The sequence below is a fragment of the Pelophylax lessonae genome, assembly GCF_965119305.1.
Source record: "Pelophylax lessonae genome assembly, chromosome: 4".
NCBI lineage: Eukaryota > Metazoa > Chordata > Amphibia > Anura > Ranidae > Pelophylax > Pelophylax lessonae.
Genome location: NC_138771.1, coordinates 122,191,113 through 122,211,904, shown reverse-complemented (window position 1 = coordinate 122,211,904; position 20,792 = coordinate 122,191,113). Strand labels below are relative to the sequence as shown.

At 43.3% G+C, this 20,792-nt stretch overlaps 1 protein-coding gene across 1 annotated transcript in view; it reads left to right on the top strand.

The window, feature by feature from the left end:
- SCAMP5 (secretory carrier membrane protein 5) overlaps window positions 1–13,384 on the top strand; it is a 73,781-nt gene extending 60,397 nt beyond the window's left edge. Inside the window, exons 6-7 of the mRNA XM_082255408.1 lie at window positions 2,451–2,568; window positions 12,337–13,384. Coding sequence (XP_082111534.1) covers window positions 2,451–2,568; window positions 12,337–12,531 — 313 coding nt within the window. The 3' untranslated portion in view covers window positions 12,532–13,384. The remainder of the gene's footprint in view (window positions 1–2,450; window positions 2,569–12,336) is intronic.
- The last annotated feature ends 7,408 nt before the right edge of the window (window positions 13,385–20,792 follow it).

Here is a 20,792-nt window from a genome sequence, read left to right as displayed (position 1 = left end):
AAAGCCTTTTTGGGCCTCCTCTAGAGGATCCAAACCAACCTGGTCTGGCATGCCAAGAGCGGGCTTCTCCAGACCCGCGGGCAAGGCTCCTTCAGCAAGAAGGTGCGCCCTCACCTGTATCAGGGGTGGGGGGACATCTTTGTTGGTTTCCAGACCCGTGGACTTCCCTGGTACAAGACAAGTTCCTCCTTTTAAAGTCATTTGGTCCAGCTACAAGATCGAGTTTCACTCTTGTCCCCCAGCAAGATTCTTTCCTTCCAACTTGCTCCTGTCCCCGCATCATTTTCAAGGGTCTGTTTGGGTCAATACAAGGCCTGTTGCTTCAGGGGGTGATTGTTCCGGTTCCGACTTCTGAACATTATCGGGGGTTTTTACTCAAACATGTTTACAGTTCCCAGGAAGGAAGGCAAGGTGTGTCCAATCCTGGACCTCAAGGCGCTGAACTGCTTGGTGCAGAAGTTCAGGATGGAGTCCATTCACACGGTGGTGGCATCCCTGCATCAGGGGGATTTTCTTGCCAATATTGACCTTCACATTCCAATATGTGGCAGTCACCAGCGCTTCCTCTGCTTTGCCGTGGGAGAGGAGCATTATCCGTTTGTGGCGTTACCTTTTGGTCTCGCCTCTGCTCCTTTGGGTCTTCACAAAAGGAATAGCCCCAGTGCTAGCATTGTTAAACCAACTAGGGGCTCGCGGTACTGGGCTACTTGGATGACCTCTTTGTGCGAGCGGAGTCTCCTGCTCTGGTGGAAAACCTGGAAATCGCCATATGAACCCTGAGGGAGTTCAACTGGATTCTGAAATTTCAGAAATCTGCTCTGGTTCCGTCCAAAGTACCATGTGATCTGGTTGCGGTGCGGTTCAAAAATTGGTGCATAAATTACTTTGGTGGGATGTGTTGCATTTTAAACCCATTCAAATCGGTGTCACATGTGCATTAAATATGAATGCGTTGCGCTTCCAGATCGATTCACATGCAGTTCATAGTGTGAACCGAGGCTAAGAGGTTTTTCCACCCGTGTATAGATGAAGTAGATGTTAATCACGTGACCAGCTCTGGTCCTCGTGGACTTGAACTGCTATGCAAGATTATTCTCTGCTCTCACACAGGTGACCCATTTGCTGGTTGGTAACTTTTCTCATTGCTCCCAATTGTATGCATGGCTTTATGTATGAGGTGCATATAATTTCCTATTTTTTACAGTTAAAGCGGAGTTCCACTTAAAAGTGGAACTCTGCTGATCTGCTTACTCCCCCCCCCCCCCCCCCCTCCTATGCCCCATTTGCCACCTTTCAGGGGGAGGGGGGAATGGGTACCTGTTTTTGACAGGTACCCTTCCCCACTTCCTGGGAGACATTGCGACGGCGCTGTCCCTCGGAAGTTCGGCCCCCTTCTTTGTCCTCCGCTACCGGGCCAATTACATGCATGCGCAGTAGGGAACCAGCAGTGAAGCTGAAAGGCTTCACTGCCGGGTTCCCTTACCCTGGATGGCGGTGGCACCCGAGAGCCGATACGTAAATCAGCTTCGGTTGCCGATATTGTTGGGCCCCCTGGACAGGTAAGTTCCACTATTTAAAAGTCAGCAGCTACAGTATTTGTAGCTGCTGACTTCATTTTTTTAAGGGGGGCGGAACTCCGCTTTAACAAAATATTCTAGAAGTAGTGCATTTATAGATTTGTTTGCTAGAATATGATTTTCTGCTGTACACATAAAAATTACTGGAAAGAGCTGAAGCAAACTTAGTATCCTCTTTCACAATGTTTCCTTTTTAGAATTGTTTAACAGCTTCCTGCCCACAATCTGTAGATAACCATTCCTCAGCACCATGCCCCATGCCATTATTATAACTTCTGTTTTGGGACTAGGAGCCCACAGCGGCTAAGCTAATTTCATTTACAGCTCTGGTCTCTAACTAATTATTGACAAGCAATCCTATTGGTTCCTGGTCTTCTGATCACTAGAATAGCCAATAATGGTAATCACATTGATTTGTTTATTATACAGGATTTATACATAGCGCCGACAGTTTGCGCAGCGCTTTACAATATGATTACAAAATAAACCCACACTCTGGGCCCCTACAGTGTCAGGAACATTGACATCTAGTTGGGGCTGTTAAAGTAAAAGTTGGAAAAGCAGTGAAGAGAAAAAAATGAATTTTCTAAACCTTTTTGTGAATTTTATGGCTTACTTTGGAAAACAAAAACAGGGGGTTTATTAACATTGCACCAAATGCTCTTTTTTATATGTCCTTGGAAACCAATATAAAAAAATAATTTAGGTAGGCAAACTAGTCAAAACATGATTAACTTTCCCAACACATACTGACGCTGCTGTTTTTGGTATGGCATCTGGGTTTCAATGTTTCAGGTCAGGAAAGGGTTAAATCAAATACTGTAGTAGATTTCCTCCTCTCATGTGCCTTTTGTTCTGTTTTCCTTCTTTCAGCGGATGGATTGCAGCAATTTCCTTCTTTGGAACAAATGTGGGGTCTGCGGTGGTGATGCTGATTCCTACCATTATGTTTACAGCTATGGCCGTCTTGTGCTTTATAGCATTGACTAAGGTAAAATGGGAGTACAAATGTTGTGTTGAGCTATTTTACTTGTTTGGTGATTGCAATTGTTGACAGCTGACTAACTCAACTATTCAGAGGGCTGAGTGCGAGTTCACCAGCTTTACATGTAAATGGGTTGTGATCGAATGTGATTGCACAATGCTTATCTTGTGTAATGCCCATCGAAGCTGAACTACCGGGAAACATAAAAGACCCAAATTAATTCAGCTCTGGGGTGTAAGCACATGTCTGATCACTAGAGGTGAGCATGCCAAGTTCCCAGCACAGCAAGAACACTGACCGTGCTGTGCTCCCATGCCTAGCGTGGTCAGTTTTTAATAGGAAAATAGAGAGACCAACAGGAACATCAGGGATTTCACACAAAGGAAGCAATACAAAGAGAGTAGGATACTTTTTCATGCAGCAGGTCGGCTTTGTCCCACAAAACAACATACCCGTACGTCGCTTCGCGGGGACATGCATGCCGATTTGCCACAGGCGAAGCTAATCAGCAGGATTGCTGCCGGGCACCGTGATCGCTCCCTGTGGACACAGAATGGCGGTCTGCCATTGTACACACAGCAGTCCACTGTTCGTTCAGTTATGAACATATAGGGATGCTGTGTTCCTCCTATTTAATAGGTCTCTGTTGTTCATGCAGCAAGCCCATCCCCCCCTACAGTTAGAAAGCACTCCCTAGGGACACATCTAACCCTTTGATTCCCACTAGTGTTAACCCCTTCCCAGTCAGTGTCATTAGTACAGTAGCAGTGCATATTTTAGCACTGATTTACTGTAGTATTGTCACTGGTCCCCCCCAAAAGTGTCAAAAATGTCAGGTGTCCGATCTGTCCGCTGCAATGTCGCAGTCCCGCATTACTAGTAAAAAATAAATAAATAATGACATAAATCTTTCCCCTAGTTTGTAAAAAGTTATTTATTTATTTTTTTTTTTCAGAATTGTCGCTCCTTTTTTTCTTTTTTTTGGTTTATAGCTCAAAAAATAAAAATCGCACAGGTAATCCAATACCACCAAAAGAAAGCTCTATTTGTAGGGGGAAAAAAACATAATTTTTTGAAGGATACAGCATTGCAGGACTGCGCAATTGTCAGTTAAAGTAACGCAGTGCCGTATCGCAAAAAAGGGCCTAGTCATTAAGGGGGTAAATCCTCCCAGTCCAGAAGTGGTTAATATATAAAGTAGGCAGATCTGGCCTCAAGAAAGTGAAGATGGGGCACTGACATATGGAAAAATCTAGTTTTAACTGCTTGCTGACCATATACTGTATACAGTGCCTTGCGAAAGTATTCGGCCCCCTTGAACTTTGCGAAACCTTTTTGCCACATTTCAGGCTTCAAACATAAAGATATAAAACTGTATTTTTTTTTGTGAAGAATCAACAAGTGGGACACAATCATGAAGTGGAACAAAATGTATTGGATATTTAAAACTTTAACAAATAAAAACCTGAAAAATTGGGCGTGCAAAATTATTTAGCCCCTTTACTTTCAGTGCAGCAAACTCTCTCCAGAAGTTCAGTGAGGATCTCTGAATGATCCAATGTTGACCTAAATGACTAATGATGATAAATAGAATCCACCTGTGTGTAATCAAGTCTCCGTATAAATGCACCTGCACTGTGATAGTCTCAGAGGTCCATTTAAAGCGCAGAGAGCATCATGAAGAACAAGGAACACACCAGGCAGGTCCGAGATACTGTTGTGGAGAAGTTTAAAGCCGGATTTGGATACAAAAAGATTTCCCAAGCTTTAAACATCCCAAGGAGCACTGTGCAAGCAATAATATTGAAATGGAAGGAGTATCAGACCACTGATCTACGAAGACCTGGCCGTCCCTCTAAACTTTCAGCTCATACAAGGAGAAGGCTGATCAGAGATGCAGCCAAGAGGCCCATGATCACTCTGGATGAACTGCAGAGATCTACAGCTGAGGTGGGAGACTCTGTCCATAGGACAACAATCAGTCGTATACTGCACAAATCTGGCCTTTATGGAAGAGTGGCAAGAAGAAAGCCATTTCTTAAAGATATCCATAAAAAGTGTCGTTTAAAGTTTGCCACAAGCCACCTGGGAGACACACCAAACATGTGGAAGAAGGTGCTCTGGTCAGATGAAACCAAAATCAAACTTTTTGGCAACAATGCAAAACGTTATGTTTGGCGTAAAAGCAACACAGCTCATCACCCTGAACACACCATCCCCACTGTCAAACATGGTGGTGGCAGCATCATGGTTTGGGCCTGCTTTTCTTCAGCAGGGACAGGGAAGATGGTTAAAATTGATGGGAAGATGGATGGAGCCAAATACAGGACCATTCTGTAAGAAAACCTGATGGAGTCTGCAAAAGACCTGAGACTGGGACGGAGATTTGTCTTCCAACAAGACAATGATCCAAAACATAAAGCAAAATCTACAATGGAATGGTTCACAAATAAACATATCCAGGTGTTAGAATGGCCAAGTCAAAGTCCAGACCTGAATCCAATGGAGAATCTGTGGAAAGAACTGAAAACTGCTGTTCACAAACGCTCTCCATCCAACCTCACTGAGCTCGAGCTGTTTTGCAAGGAGGAATGGGCAAAAATTTCAGTCTCTTGATGTGCAAAACTGATAGAGACATACCCCAAGCGACTTACAGCTGTAATCGCAGCAAAAGGTGGCGCTACAAAGTATTAACCACTTTACCACCGGAGGATTTTGCTGTCTTCCGTCCAGGCCACTTTTTGCGATTCGGCGCTGTGCGACTTCAACTGACAATTGCGCGGTCGTGCGACGCCGTACCCAAACGAAATTTACGTCCTTTTTTTCCCACAAACAGAGCTTTCTTTTGGTGGTATTTGATCACCTGTGCGATTTTTACTTTTTGCGCTATAAACAAAAAAAGAGCGTTTATTTTGAAAAAATAACAATATTTTTAACATTTTTTTTATATGAAATTCCCCCCAAAAAAGATGTAAAAACCAATTTTTTAAAAAATTTTTGGCCAATTTGTTTTATGCTACATATGTTTGGTAAAAAAAATCGCAATAAGCGTATTTTGATTGGTTTGCGCAAAAGTTATTGCGTTTACTAACAAAGGGAAAGATTTCTGTCATTTTTGGTGTTTTTTTTTTTAACGCGTAATGGCGGCGATCTGCGATTTTTTTTCGGGACTGCGGCATTGCGGCGGACAGACCGGACCCCTGACTGACATTTTTGACACTTTTGGGGGTACCAGTGACATTACTGCAGTAATCAGTGCTATAAATATGCACTGTTACTGTAAAAATGACACTGGCAGGGAAGGGGTTAATTTTATTGGAGAGGGAGGGGTTAATGTATGCCTGGTGCTTACTGACGTGTAGGGGGGGAGGTGACTATGTGATTCATGGACAGATCGGATGTCCAGCTATGCTGAACAGTCCGATCTGTCACTCCCTGTCACTATGGAGATCCGCCCGCTGTGTTTACACACAGCGGGCGGATCTCCAGACTCGATCCCCGACGATCGGGTAAGAGCAGCGGCGATCGCCGCTGCTCCTCCCCTGGCCCGACTCCCGCTGTGAATGAAAACAGCGGGAGCGAGCCTCCGGCGGCGCGCAAGCGCCGCCCAGAAGGGGGAGTGTCCAGTCGCGTTAATACTACGTGGCTGGACGATAACGAACCACTCTGCCGCAGTAGTATTACTGTGAGCGGTTGCAGAGTGGTTAACTTAAGGGGGCTGAATAATTTTGCACGCCCAATTTTTCAGTTTTTTATTTGTTAAAGTTTGAAATATCCAATAAATTTCGTTCCACTTCATGATTGTGTCCCACTTGTTGTTCTTCACAAAAAAATAGTTTTATATCTTTATGTTTGAAGCCTGAAATGTGGCAAAAGGTCGCAAAGTTCAAGGGGGCCGAATACTTTCGCAAGGCACTGTATATACAGCAGCAAGGTGGCTCAGCTAGCGGGATCGGATCATGTACCTAGTATGTGATCCTGCACCTCCGGGTTTGGGGCACAAGTGGGTACAGTGGACTTGATGTTCGCTGGCACCCACTGATGCTTCGGTACATGGGCAGAATGGCGGTCTGCCTATGTAAACAAGGCAGATCGCCGTTCTATCAGTACAGAAGGCATGGATCCTGTCTCTATGCTAAGCAGGGGCACCAATCCTTGTCTTCTAGTACAAGCACCTCCCCCACAGTAGTAAAACACTGGTCGGGCACACATTTAACACTTTGCTTGCCCCTGATGTTACCCTCCTTCCCAGCCAGTGTCATGAGTTACGGTGACAGTGCATATTTTTTAGCACCAATCACTGGTCTCCAAAAAGTGTAATTTAGTGTCCACCACATTATCACAGTCCCACTATAGGTCGCTGATTGCCTGCCATTACTAGTAGAAAAAATAAAAATATCCCCAAGTTTTTAGATGCTATAACTTTTGCGCAAACCAATCAATACACGCTTATTGAGATTTTTCTTAACCAAAAATTTGTAGCAGAATACATATTGGCCCAAATTGATTTTTTTTTATTGGATGTGTTTTATAGCAGAAAGTAAGGAATATTTATTTATTTTCAAAATTGTCTGTCTGTCTTTTTTTTTTTGTTTTGTTTATAGCACAAAAAAATAAAAAAACACAGAGGTGATTAAATACCACCGAAAAAAGGACATCAATTTTGTTTAGGTACAGCGTTGCAGGACCACAAAATTGTCATTTAAAATAATTCAGTGCCATATCGCAAAAAAATTATTTTTGGTCATGAAGGGGGGTAAATCTTCTGGAGGTCAAGTTGTTAATTTTGTCTAAGCAGGATCCTGAAAAGTGTACTTTTTTTGTGTGGAGCTCCTCCTTAAAAACAGTACTTCCTAGTATGTAAGGGTGCCTCATAGCTGGGTATCTGCAGTGTGAGATCTTAGGCTCTGCTGCCTCTGACTGCTAGTCTCAGTGGTTGGGAATGAGATTCGGTGATGTCACTACTATGCTGCTTAATGTTCTTCCTGCTGGAGGCTCTGACATGAGGAAGCAAAGTCCTGCCTCTATCAAGATGGTCTCCTCCACACAGACCGAGCACAGAAAAAGGCATAGTATGTTGGTAATGGGTAAAAAAATCATCTGCAGGGAGCCCGCAGGTATTACTAGTGACTAATTCTTTGCCTACATTTTTTTTAACACAGCTTTCAGAGTTAGGATTCGCTTTTAAATGTAAGCACTGTATTTGCATTGCTGCAATTCTCATCTGCTAATAAGAAACATACTGATCGGGAAAGCGTGACAGATGAGCTCATGAGTCTGCTGCTTCTCATTCCAATCACAGACTAAGGGAGGGACAAGACATGTAACTATGGGGCCGCCATCTGGGGCCACCATCTAAAATATGCTAAAAGCCTTTCTGTGGACCTTAATCTGGGCTCAACACAATCTATAACTTGGATGAACTCTGAGGTGAACAGATCTATATTAGAACCAGTATTCAACTTTCCCCATGAAGTGACAATGTAACAGTTTCTACTGTTCTACTGGTACCAATACTGGAGCCAGAAAAATCTGTGACATTACGGTTTTCTCTGAGTGTATCCAAGTTATATACCATGTAAACCTTGGTGAAGAGGAGTGTTGTTGCCCTCAAAATGCATTGGATGTTTTTATATGACTCATTTACCAACAATTACAATTTATTTTGGACTCTTTTGTTCGTTTTTGGTCTAGCACTCCTGTATTTCTATGATTTAGTTTCAATCTGTTTATTGGTTTCCTTAGTAGTATCAAAGGGACCTATGTATACATACAAATGATAATGAGAAATCACAAACAGACTGGGTTTCTTGTCCAGTTGAAACTGTAAGTGAACCATCATAGAAGACATGCACTGTGTAGTATAGCTAGGGTTCTCAAAATTGGGGGGCCGCATTGTCCTAGACCTACTGCATCCTAGGACAAGTATTGTATCCTGGGTTGCCATGTTTTACTAAATTTAGCTTGGATGTTATGGTTGGTGCAGATTATCTTATCTTTAATCATGATCCAGTTTAATTTTTGTTTGACTTAAGGGCTGTTCATGTGGGCTTAATATCAGGCACCATTCGGCCCGTGTGTATGGCGGCCTGTCTGACAGAAGCCGGACGTTCGGCCGGCTTATGTGGAAGGGGCATGACCAAAAAAGGTCTGCCGATCGGCATTTGACTGGCGCTCTACAGTGTGTCCTGGCCGGGGGGGCCATCCCCCTGTCAGAACACAATAGCTCAGCACGGGAGATCGCTGTGCTAACCTCACATAGCCAGTACAGGATCTGCTCCCGAGCTCTTTGGTTTTTTTTTTTTCATTCAGCCCGCTAGGTTGAACAAAAAAAAATAAGTGTGTACAGTATTAGGCTTTAGTCAAATGTTACTACTGACTGGCTCCAACAACGTACAGTGGCTATGCTAGCGGCCAGGATCATGTATGAAATCGAGCATGTGGTGTATTTAGAAAGACCATTATCGCATTTCTAAAAGAGACCAATCTCCAGGGATCTAACCAGATTCTTGTCTATACCTGAATGGATAAAATGAAACACCTGCTCACCACCTCCAAATATGTATTTCTATGGTTTAAATGACTTGATATGTCTGACTACAGTATGTTTACACCACCATCTTTGAGACGGCATGCTGTAAATAAGGGTTAAAACTACAGTTGTGCTCATAGGTTTACATACCTTGGCAGAAATTATGATTTCTTGGCCATTTTTCAGAGAATATGAATAACACAAAAACTTTTCTTTCACTCATGGTTACTGTTTGGCAGAAGCCATTTATTATCAATCAGCTGTGTTTACTCTTTTTAAATAATGACGACAACAGAAACTACCCAAATGACCCTGATCAAAAGTTTACACACCTCGGTTCTTAATACCGTGTATTAGGGCTGAACGATGGTCGATATGATATCGACTATCGTTCTGCGGACGTGGGCGATATTCATAGCGCCGAGGTCACAATATTTTGCATAGGCAGGCAGGGAGAAGTAGGGACTCGGAGGAGGACTCACAGCCATCCCACAATTCAGTGGTGAGCAGCTGCACAGCTAACCAATCACGCGTGCCTGCACACCTGATTGGTTCGCTGTGCCGCTACTCACGGGCGCAGGGCCGGACTGTATGAATGGCCGCCCCCGCCCGTATGAATGTATCCTCCAGTGGCAGTCCGAGCTCTCTGGGACGAGCATAACTTGCAGCCAATAGGAGGCGAGCTCTCCGCCCTGAAGAGGAGTGCGGACACTGAGAGAAGAGCCGGGAAGTGCGGAGTGTCCGAGTGATGCCTGCTGTGCTGACCCCCACACCATGAAATAAAGTAGCCGGCCCCGCTCCGAACTATTACACAGCACGGCCAAAAACATGCTGGGCATGTACGTGCCAGACAGATTTTCCCTGAAGTCTTCCCAGGTCCAAGACGGAATGGGGCTGTACACCAGCAGGAGAGTGAAAAAGGTTTGTGTCCAAGGGAGGGGGGCAGAGAGAGAGGGAGAGAGCCGGGGTACAGCTGGGCAGAGTGTGGGCAGCGGAGAACCTGGAGGGGAGATGCCAAGTCTACACTATGAGCTCCTGCAGTGCTGCGGGCATGGTACAGGAGATTTTTCTGTACCATGCCCGCAGCACTGCATCTCCTGCACTATGTCCACAGCCCTGCATCTCTTGTACAATGCCTGCAAGCCCTGTACAATGCCTGCAAGCCTGCATCTCCTGTACTATGCCCACAGCCCTCCATCTCCTGTACCATGTCTGCAGCCCCTGCACCTTACCCGCGGCCCCTGCACCATAACTGCAGCCCCTGCATCTCCTGCACCATAACTGCAGCCCCTGCATCTCCTATACCATGCCCGCAGCCTCTGACATGTTCTTCTGTACTATGCCCGCAGCCTCTGACATGTTCTTCTGTACCATGCCCGCAGCCTCTGACATGTTCTTCTGTACCATGCCCGCAGCCTCTGACATCTCCTGCACCATGCCTGCAGCCCCTGCATCTCCTGCAGCCCCTGAATCTCCTGTACCATGCCCGCAGCCTCTGACATGGCTGTCCCAGGTGTCCCTTGTAAGGTAATTGTTGACTTTAGCCTGGATTGACGGGTCTCTCAATATCGCAATATATATCGTTGAAAACAAAAAAATATCGCAATATATTTTTTTTTCCAGTATCGTGCAGGCCTACCGTTTATTGCCCCCTTTAACATCAATGACAGCTTGAAGTCTTTTGTGGTATTTGTGGATGAGGCTCTTTCTCTTCTCAGATGGTAAATCTGCCCATTCTTCCTAGCAAAAAGCCTCCAGCTGTAAATTCTTGGGCTGTCTTGCATGAACTGCACGTTTGAGATCTCCCCAGAGTGGCTCAATGATATTGAGGTTAGGAGACTGAGATGGCCACTCCAGAACCTTCACTTTCTTCTGCTGTAGCCAATGACAGGTCGACTTGGCCTTGTGCTTAGGATCATTGTCATGTTGGAATGTCCAAGTACGTCCCATGCGCAGCTTCCGGGCTGATGAATGCAAATTTTCCGCCAGTATTTTTTGATTACATTCTGCGTTCATCTTGCCATCAATTCTGACCGAATTTCCTGTGCCTTTGTAGCTCACACATACCCAAAACATCAGCGATCCACCTCCGTGTTTCACAGTAGGAATGGTGCACCTTTCATCGTAGACCTTGTTGACTCCTCTCCAAATGTAGCGTTTATGGTTGTGGCCATTAAGCTCGATTTTGGTCTCATCACTCCAAATGACTTTGTGCCAGAAGGTTTGAGACTTGTCTCTGTGCTGTTTGGCGTATTGTAAGCTGGATAATTTGTGGCATTTGCATAGTAATGGCTTTCTTCTGGTGACTTGACCATGCAGCCCAACTTTCTTCAAGTGTTTCCTTATTGTGGATCTTGAAACAGCCACACCACATGTTTTCAGAGAGTCCTGTGTTTCACCTGAAGTTGTTTGTGGGTTTCTCTTTGCATTTCGAACAATTTTCCTGGCAGTTGTGGCTGACATTTTAGTTGGTCTACCTGACCGTGGTTTGGTTTCAACAGAACACCTAATTTTCCACTTCTGGATTAGAGTTTGAACACTGCTGATTGGCATTCTCAATTCCTTGGATATCTTTTTATATCCCTTTCCTGTTTTATACAGTTCAACTACCTTTTCCCGCAGATCCTTTGACAATTCTTTTGCTTTGCCCATGACTCAGAATCCAGAAACGTCAGTGCAGCACTGGATGAAGGATGCGAGGGTCTGTCAGGAGTCCAGAAACTCATTGAACTTTTACACACACACACACACACTAATTACAAGCAAACAGATCACAGGTGAGGATGGTTACCTTTTTTAATAGCCATTCAAACCCCTTTGTGTCAACTTGTGTGCATGTTACCAGGCCAAAATCACCAGGGTATGTAAACTTTTGATGAGGGTCATTTGGGTAGTTTCTGTTGTCATTATGATTTAAGAAGAGTAAACACAGTTGGTTAATAATAAATGGCCTCAGCCGAACACTAACCGCAAGTGAAAGAAAAGTTTTTGTGTTATTCATATTCTCGGAAAAATGGCCAAGAAATCATAATTTCTGCCAGGGTATGTAAACTTATGAGCACAACTGTACTTAGCTCCTATGTCTGTCCTGGGTCAGTGACTTAGAGTGTCCCTACTATTCTGTATTCTATTGTGTTCTACTAGACAGGACTGTTCTGTGCAAATCTCAGAATGGACAGAATTTGGCATTTGGATTTCTGAAAAGAATTGGAAGATATAATGATCTTCTTTCTCCCGTATAGGTACACAAATTTTACCGTGGTGCAGGAGGCAGCATGAGTAAGGCACAGGAGGAATGGACCTCAGGTGCTTGGAAAAACCCCCATGTCCAGCAGGCAGCTCAGAATGCAGCTCTTGGGGCAGCACAGGGTGCCGTGACACAGCAGGAACCTCAGTACTCTGCCACACCAAACTATGGCTACTCCAATCAAATGTAAGAGTTTCTCGGGACTTCAAGAAATACATTCCCTGGGGTTGGAAAACTCCTCATTTCCGCTGTACTCTAGTAGTTAAATTGTCTCTTCAACTCTCTTCCCATTCCCTTTGATATGGTGCATAATTGATAGTGGTGTGTGTATATGGTGTCCCAGAGAGTATCCATCCCTGGTTAACGGGGGCAAATGTTTGTGAGTTCAATTTAAATACATACAACGCTACAGCCTGGTGCTTGAACCGGTTGCTAGATATTGTTACAATAAGTAAAAAGCATTCAAGGGAAAAAACAGATTGTATAGATAGTATAAATAGTTACAAATATATGGTTAAAGAAAGTGAATGGAATTGCCATATAGGTGATGGTTTCAGGCAGTCTGAATCGGCCCAGATGGCCTTGAATGAATTATGTGACTCCAAATCCTGCAAGGCAATAAAAGGGAGACACAGTAAGCAATACATGGATGATGTACTTACCTCCTATGTTTGCTACCTGTTATCTTGCATCCATCTTCCAAAGGCTTGGCTTTGTAGCAAAATATCGCTCTAATGAAAGACCATTGCCTTTTATATATGGTATTGATACCTCGTTCACTCCAGGTCTGCACCCATTATTGTTAGTATTTTGGACAGACTAGGTCTGTGCAGTTTTAATCACAAATATATGTTCAGAATCTCCAGAATTTCTTAAACCTGTTGTGTTTTTTTTTTTGGACATTGCTGTTTAAATAATGTGAAAGTACTGATTCTGCGCTATATAATTATGCATAGTATCCCTATGGAACTAATGTGTGAAAGGTTTATTTGATATCCAATGAACACTAAATATATCCTTTATGCATTGTACACTCCAGCAGAACACAGTGGGGTTGATTTACTAAAACTGGAGAGTACAAAATCTGGTGCAGCTGTGCATGGTAGCCAATCAGCTTCCAGGTTTTTTGTTAAAGCTTTATTGAGCAAGCTGAAGTTACAAGCTGATTGGCTACCATACCCAGCTGCACCAGATTCTGCACTCTCTGGTTTTAGTAAATCAACCTCTAAGTCCCGGTTCACACTACCGCGACTTGTCAGGCGACTGGTCAGCCTGACAAGTCGCGGTCCATTCTGTGCTACGGGAACCGTTCTAATAGGAGCGCCTCAAGTTGATCCGACTTAGAAAATAGTTCCTGTACTACTTCGGGGCGACATCGGAGCGACTTGCATTGACTTCCATTATGTGAAGTCAGTGCAAGTCACGCCGAAGTCGCGGTGCACGCGACTTCACAGGTCGCCCCCGAAGTCGGATCGCCATAGTGTGAACCGACACTCAGTGTTGAGGCCACAAGACATCATCATGCCCTGTGTGTTGTTTTTTTTTTATTTGTTAGTATACATGAACAAGTGATGCACAATGTATAGAGATTGGTGGGCCAATCTGTGTTTGCCATGTCTCCAGGCTGCTCTTAACAAATAACTATAATGAAACCTCAAAAAATCGAGCTTTGGGACCTCAGATTAAAAAAGTTTTTCTTCTATATTTTATGTGGTACACTAACAGTTGTGTGACCAAACAAAACCCACGCAATGTATAATAGTGTGTTAATTATAAGCGATGGTACTTATAATAAAATAATCAGGCATCTTTAAATGTTCTGTTATAGGCTTAATGCACAACGATTGAACACAAGGATAAGGATCTTATTTTTAGCAATGTCACTGTCATTTTTATACTCATTGGCTGAAAATAACTGTCACTTAAAAAAAAATAGAATCCTTATCTTGGTGCGTTTTGTGAATTGAACCTTGTGTTTAAACAATGTAAAAATTTCAAGATATTGACCTGTCTCCTCATAGCGTATGGTGCTACCAGCTGCACGTGTTTACATAAAAAAATATAATGGGGAAATAAAATGTTATTTGTGAATGAGAGATACGGCAACTATGCTTTCTTCTTTAATTTTATTGTTCTAAATAAAGGAAATAAAAATCAGCATTTGCTGCTAATCCCTTGATATAAGTAGAACATCCTCGTACTCTCTTCTAAACAACATTTAGACCCTTGTGCCCCTTGCGTTGGGGTTCTTTTAACAATGCGGACCCCAAGGACCCAAAGTCTTACATTTAATCCCTGCTCACCCTAATACTAATAATTTTAACAAGCTATAAACTTTATATTATCCTTGTTGCCTAACCTTTGGCAAACTCTTGTGGCCTGATTCCAAAACAAACTTAACTTACCTGTACAATAGATACTGGTTAAAGGGAGAGGTGTGTTTAGGGCAGATGTCCATGCAAAGAGAGGGCATGGTGCAATGTCTAACAAGGAGAAAGGGCAGGGAAGTCACCACATACAATTGTTTGCTCTGTGGACTGAGACCATGAATGTGAAGGAGCCATTCTACTCCAATTCTCAGGCTTCTATACTAGGTGTTCGCTCCAGTCTATCAGATTACAGTTCCTGGTATTAGCTGGAGGTTTGTTTGCTGGGGACCTAAGAGAAATTTTCTTCAAGTATGTAGGCAGCTATGTTATATATATTTTTTTCTTTTTTAAAACCCCAGTTGTGATGTTTGTTTGACAGTAAATAAAAAAAATTAATCTTTATTCAAAGAAGTCATTTTTACTTTTGTATTTTTCCAAATTATGTTTGTAACACATGCAGCAATCTGTGTGTAAACCGGTAAAGGTCATCTCCACCATAAGTGGATGTAAACCCTCACATATACCGAGTAAAGTGAACAGCCTCAGATGATACACAGAGATGAAACAAATCTCCCTACATAAGTTTTACTAGTATATGTGCTGTCTTCAGCTTTCTAGACTGTTTAGAAATTTCTCCTCCTTATTCACCTGTGGGAGGGAAATTTTGGCCATACACGGTGAGACAGCTGATTGGAGGAAAGGCACACACCCCCTCTCCACAAAAACATGAAGAGCTGTGCTGTGACTAGACCAGCTCTCTGCTAATCTATTTTATAGCACCCACCCCAACACACATTTTCAGCCTGGGTTTATCTCAGTTGATGGAGAACTTGTCAGAAGTTATCATGCTGATAACAGAAGAACGGACAAGGAGAAAGCCTCGGGACTTAGGACTTTGAAGAGAGGTAGGTAAACACTGCAAATAGATGTGCCCAGGTCAAATTTCATGAATCGGGTTTACATCCACTTTTAATCTTCGTTTTGCTTTGTTAAATATCCCTAACTACTTACTCAGTAGCCTTGTTCCTCGATATATAAAGTCCTACAAAGCTCATTTAAAGTGGTTGTAATACACATATACCCAGTGAAGTGACTGGCCTCAGGAGATACAGAGATAAAACACATCCTCCTACATAACTTGTACCTGTTTATCTGCAGTCTTTTCTTCTCTAAAGCTGCTCCAGTGCAGAATTTTCACACCTTGTTTGAGCTTTCAGAAAACAGGCTGGGTGGCTGAAGTTACATTCTGCAAAGAAGAGCTCTGAGAGCTGATTGGAGGGAAGGAACACACACCCCTGCACACAGGAACAGAGCTGATGCTGTCAATCACAGGCTGTGTGCTAAAGAGCCCTGCCTTGTCACCTTTTTAGCTCTTGGTGTCTGAAAAACCGTTCAGAAGTGACTGATGCCAATACCAGAGGAGCAAGGCAGCAGAGAGAAATGACGCTTTAATGCTCTGGATTGAGACAAGTACACACTATAGAGGGGTATGCTTTATTCCTACTTTTTTAGGTGTTTACATCAACTTTAAGCTTTGTGCCTGTGTGAGGCAGTCAGAATAGTTTTATTATTTCAATCTAACTACCTACTTAGGGAAATGGAGCAGAAAGGCACCAGGAATTACCCTTTGCAGTACCTTGGCTTTGTGTGGAGTTGGATCTGTTGCATCCTAGACACATCCTAAAAAATATAATTTTTTTTATTTTTAATATGGTTTGAAATTCAGACATCCCATACAATCACGTTCATATGTCAATGTGTCTGCTGCCCTTTGAATATCAGTATTAGAAGTATGTGGCAGTTATTTTCTGAACTTTCATTTTCTTGGTAGAAGGGTTGATGCACAATTCAAATGCTGTTTATGGCTTTTATTTAGTTGGGGAAACTGTTGATTCTTTAATAACTTAAACCACTAAGTAGCTATTAATGTAAGTATGGCCAATCATGTTATATTGTATTATAATTAGCATTCCCTTAGTAATGTTTACATTTTTAACACCTAATAATAAAAAAGGAAAGTGCACAGTAATACATGTGATGATCTTTCCTTTGAAACTTGCAGTTGACAAGTTCCTCCATGTATATTGCTATTTATGGGATCCTTGGGACGTTCTTTCCAGTTCCAATAATGAGTTCTGGTATTTTGTCATTTTATGTGTTGTTTATCTTGAATTATTGACGTTCAGTGAGAAGAGTCGTGGAAAATGATGTGTGTGATCAAATACAAAAATAAAGAAAGCTTTCAAACTAGGCTACTGTGTTCGTTATTGAAAATCAAAGCCATTTTCATCATGACCAAAAAAATGGAGAGTTCCCCATTCAGATTTAACTGTGCCATGCCAACAAAATGGATCCTAACCGTCCCGGAGAGGATCTGGCATTACCCCCACTGAATGGGTATTCACCTTTTTTTGTTTATACTTTGAGTGGTACTTTTACAGGAACTTCCAAACATGGCTCTAAAGACGAACTCTACTCTTACATGTCCAATGCATTCTTACATTGGACCAGTTTGGCCTATTATAAGAATGTATATGTGATACCCGATCGTCCCCTGTAGAAGCTGTAAATCACTGTAGTAACCTGAGCTACTTCCTGGTCCAGAACGGTCATTCCCTGGGAGCGCCAGTGGGGGAAGCAGCTAATGGAGCATGATCTGTGCCTCATTAGCTTTATTTGAGTTGCATTGGAAACTTCGGGGTTTAATATGGTGTCTCATTAATCACTTCAATACTGGGCACTTTCACCCCCTTCCTGCCCAGGCCAATTTTCAGCTTTTAGTGCGGTCGCATTTTAAAAGAGAATTGTGCAGTCATGCAATGTATATGAAATTTTTATCTTTTATTTTTGGTGGTATTTAATCGTCACTTGTTTTTTCTTAATTTTTTGCTCATTTTGAAAAAAATCAGTTTGTTATAAAATTTTGCAAAGAAGTCGTTTTTCTCCTTTACTGATGAGGCTGCACTGATGGGGACTAAGGAGCGGCATTCATGACTACTGATCGGTAGCACTGATAATAAGGTGAAATAAATGGGGGGTGTTTTTGGATCTCCCCTTTTTATTATAAATATGTATTATCTTGTCTATTTCTATAGTTAGCTAGTCTATCAAAGGTTAATGGTGAGGATATAATAACATTAGCTATAAAAATAAACACACTGCCTAAATAAGCAAGGATCTAATTTATTATAAAGAAAGTAGAAATGCTAACATAAAACACTAAAAGGCACAGAGGCCTTTCCTTATACTTTGACTCAAATGCTGGTCTGTGGAATATCCATGCAGGAAACGCCTATTTTGTATGCCCTTTGATGGGGAATGCCTCTTTGGTGAACCCCTGGGCAACTTTATCAAGGAAGTCACTGGAAGAAAGAGCACCCTTTTCCCCCATCAAAAGTAGACTGTCTCATCCTGGAAAACCACCTGGCTCAAAGGCTAAGAGTTCCTTTAGTTTGTGTCAGGGCTAAGCATGGGACTTTGTAATTCCTGGTTCCGCCATAAATCCTGAACTCCCACGTCCCCCCAAGCAAGCCCTCCCTGCAATGAGGGGATGCCCTCATTTGCGGGGGGACATCTGTTGGCCTTTCTGATCACCCAGTTCCAGTACATTTGGGGTGTTTAGGTCCAGAATGTGGTATCCAGGGGCTGCAAGGTAGAATTTTAAACTCTGCTTCTGCCCTGCTTCATGTCTAAAGTTTTAAGGTCCCCCCCCCCCCAAGACTTATTGACTGCCACACGGCTCTGGCACAGCTTCTCTCTCATAGCCATCGTTCAGCAAAGGAAAGATTTCAGGGTATACTCAAACCTATTCACTGTTCTCAAAGAAAAAGGGGGTAGTCACCCCTTTCTAGAGCTAAATATTCTCAATACCTGCCTTACATGCATGTAATATAGCAGGTCAGTCATTGCTTACCCCCCATCCTGGGGACTTTCTGACCTTGGTTGACATTAAAGGTGCGTACTGGTATGTCCCAATGTTTCTGGCACACCAACGCTTACTGGATTTTGTGGGTGGGACACTCAACATTACTAATTAATTGCCTATCCATTTGGTCTATCCATTGCACCCCAAATGCAAATGCTCCAGTGGATTTAGTGCATAAATAAATATAGTTTAGTTTATAATTTAGTGCATAATAAAGCTGCCGGAGTGATTCAGGTTTAGATCTCATCCCAGACTTCTATTGCATAGAAATAAGATACACCTGTGCTTGGATCCAGATAACATATACAGTATAACCCATCAAGTGGTAAAGGGGGCTGTTACCACATCTTAATAAATTCTGGGGGGGGGGGGGTGACCTGCATGGGCATGTAAGTCACTAAGTTCCCCCATTGAATCCTGCTGTGATCTTTCCTTCCACCGCTGATCGGCTCCACACCACCTCAGCCTGCTAGCCTGTGTCCCAGGGAGCCCTCTGCACTGTTTCCCATCGCTGGCTGCCTGAACAATGACCCGCAAAGGCCAGGAGGAAACCACAGCCTCAGAGTTCCAAAATGGCGTCCAGCAACCCTTGCAGCAGCAGCCCCCATGGAGCTGGGAAAAACTTAAAGACAACGTGAGTAGAACTCTTAAACCCCCTAAGCAGATGGGGAAGGAACCCCCAAAAGACTTGGAGCCCTCTCCCATCTCTGACCCGGTGTGCACAGACTGGGCAGCCATATCGGCGGGGAAGAACTTCCATAGGGGTGCAAGACCTAGCCACTGATGACACTACACAACCTACTCTCAGTGAAATTCTGCATGCTGCGCAGGAATGCACCACTTTGGTGGTTGACCTAAAAGAGAGATTGGGCAGGTTGCGTGGGGAGGTCTCTCTCCTCTACCAGGATTTACAGAAAATGTACTCCAAGAAAAGGATTCTACGGTAAGGTAAAAATCCTATTTTTATTTACTTGCAAAGTGCCTTTGATCCTGATGGAAAATGTGACCACCCCAGGAAGAGTCAGTTTCCTAGCACAGCCTGCTTCCTCCTTGTACGTCTCAGCCCTCTCCTATTCCGGCATTATTTAACTACTTAACGCCAAATCATGTACATATATGTCATTTGGCTTGAGGTGGTTATACCAGGATGATGTCTGCAGTTACAGTTTTTTTTTCAGTGGGCAGCTAGCTTTTATGTAAAAGCTATCCTAGCGCCTAATTAGTTGCTGGATGGCCTTTACAGATGGCTTTTACACCTCTCCGGGCTCTACCATGCTGGCAGTAAACCAAGAATGAAAGCCAGCGTTTGTCAACTTATCACAGAGATTGTCGAGCATTTTTGGCACTTCAGGTTTCACGGATATAAACAGGTCAATTGTTTTTAAATTGGTAAACGTGTCTATGTGTGTAGAAAAAGGCCTGGTCTTCAATTTGTTAAATTGTAACCCACAGCTCTGAGTCTGTTGGGGCAGCTGACATCACATCCAAGATGCCGGCACGCAGCAGCCGTCTCAGGCCTTTTGCATGGCTATACAAGTGAGACTTCCACAGCTATATAACATGCATAAAATAAGTTAAATGCACACATTAACTTATGGGAATATTGTTGCTGAAATGATGGGTCTGTTGATTGGGTCTCTTCAAAGCCCTACTGAACATTCCATTTAAAGTAGCTAAATACATTCCACATATCGCAAATCAAAAGGTGTTTGATGCCTTACAGTTTTTGTTTTCTCTATCGCTCATTGACAGACGTAGTCCTCGGTGATACAGCACCTTCGGGTTATGTTGCCTCCACAGGAGCAGGACTAGACAGGAAATTAAAATGCTCTGGCCACACCTTAGGGGCAGTCCCAGAGGGTATATCCTCTCTCTCTCTGCCTCAGCAAATCAGTTTTTTTCTGTCTAGTCAGGAGTAAGGACCTAGATACCTTGCTGGGATCTTCGGTCCTGGCAGGATTTTTTTCTTAAAAAGATTTTTTTTAGACAGCTTTTTTCTCCAGTGTTCCTGTGAGATCTTCAAGCAAGAAAGCTGAACTGGGCGACGGGCTGGATGTTGAGATCCAGTGGTCACCCCAGTTCAGCCTACGAGCGCTGCAGGCCATAGCTCCGCGCTGGGTCGGCCGCGACATAGTCCCACTGGAGGGACTGACCCCG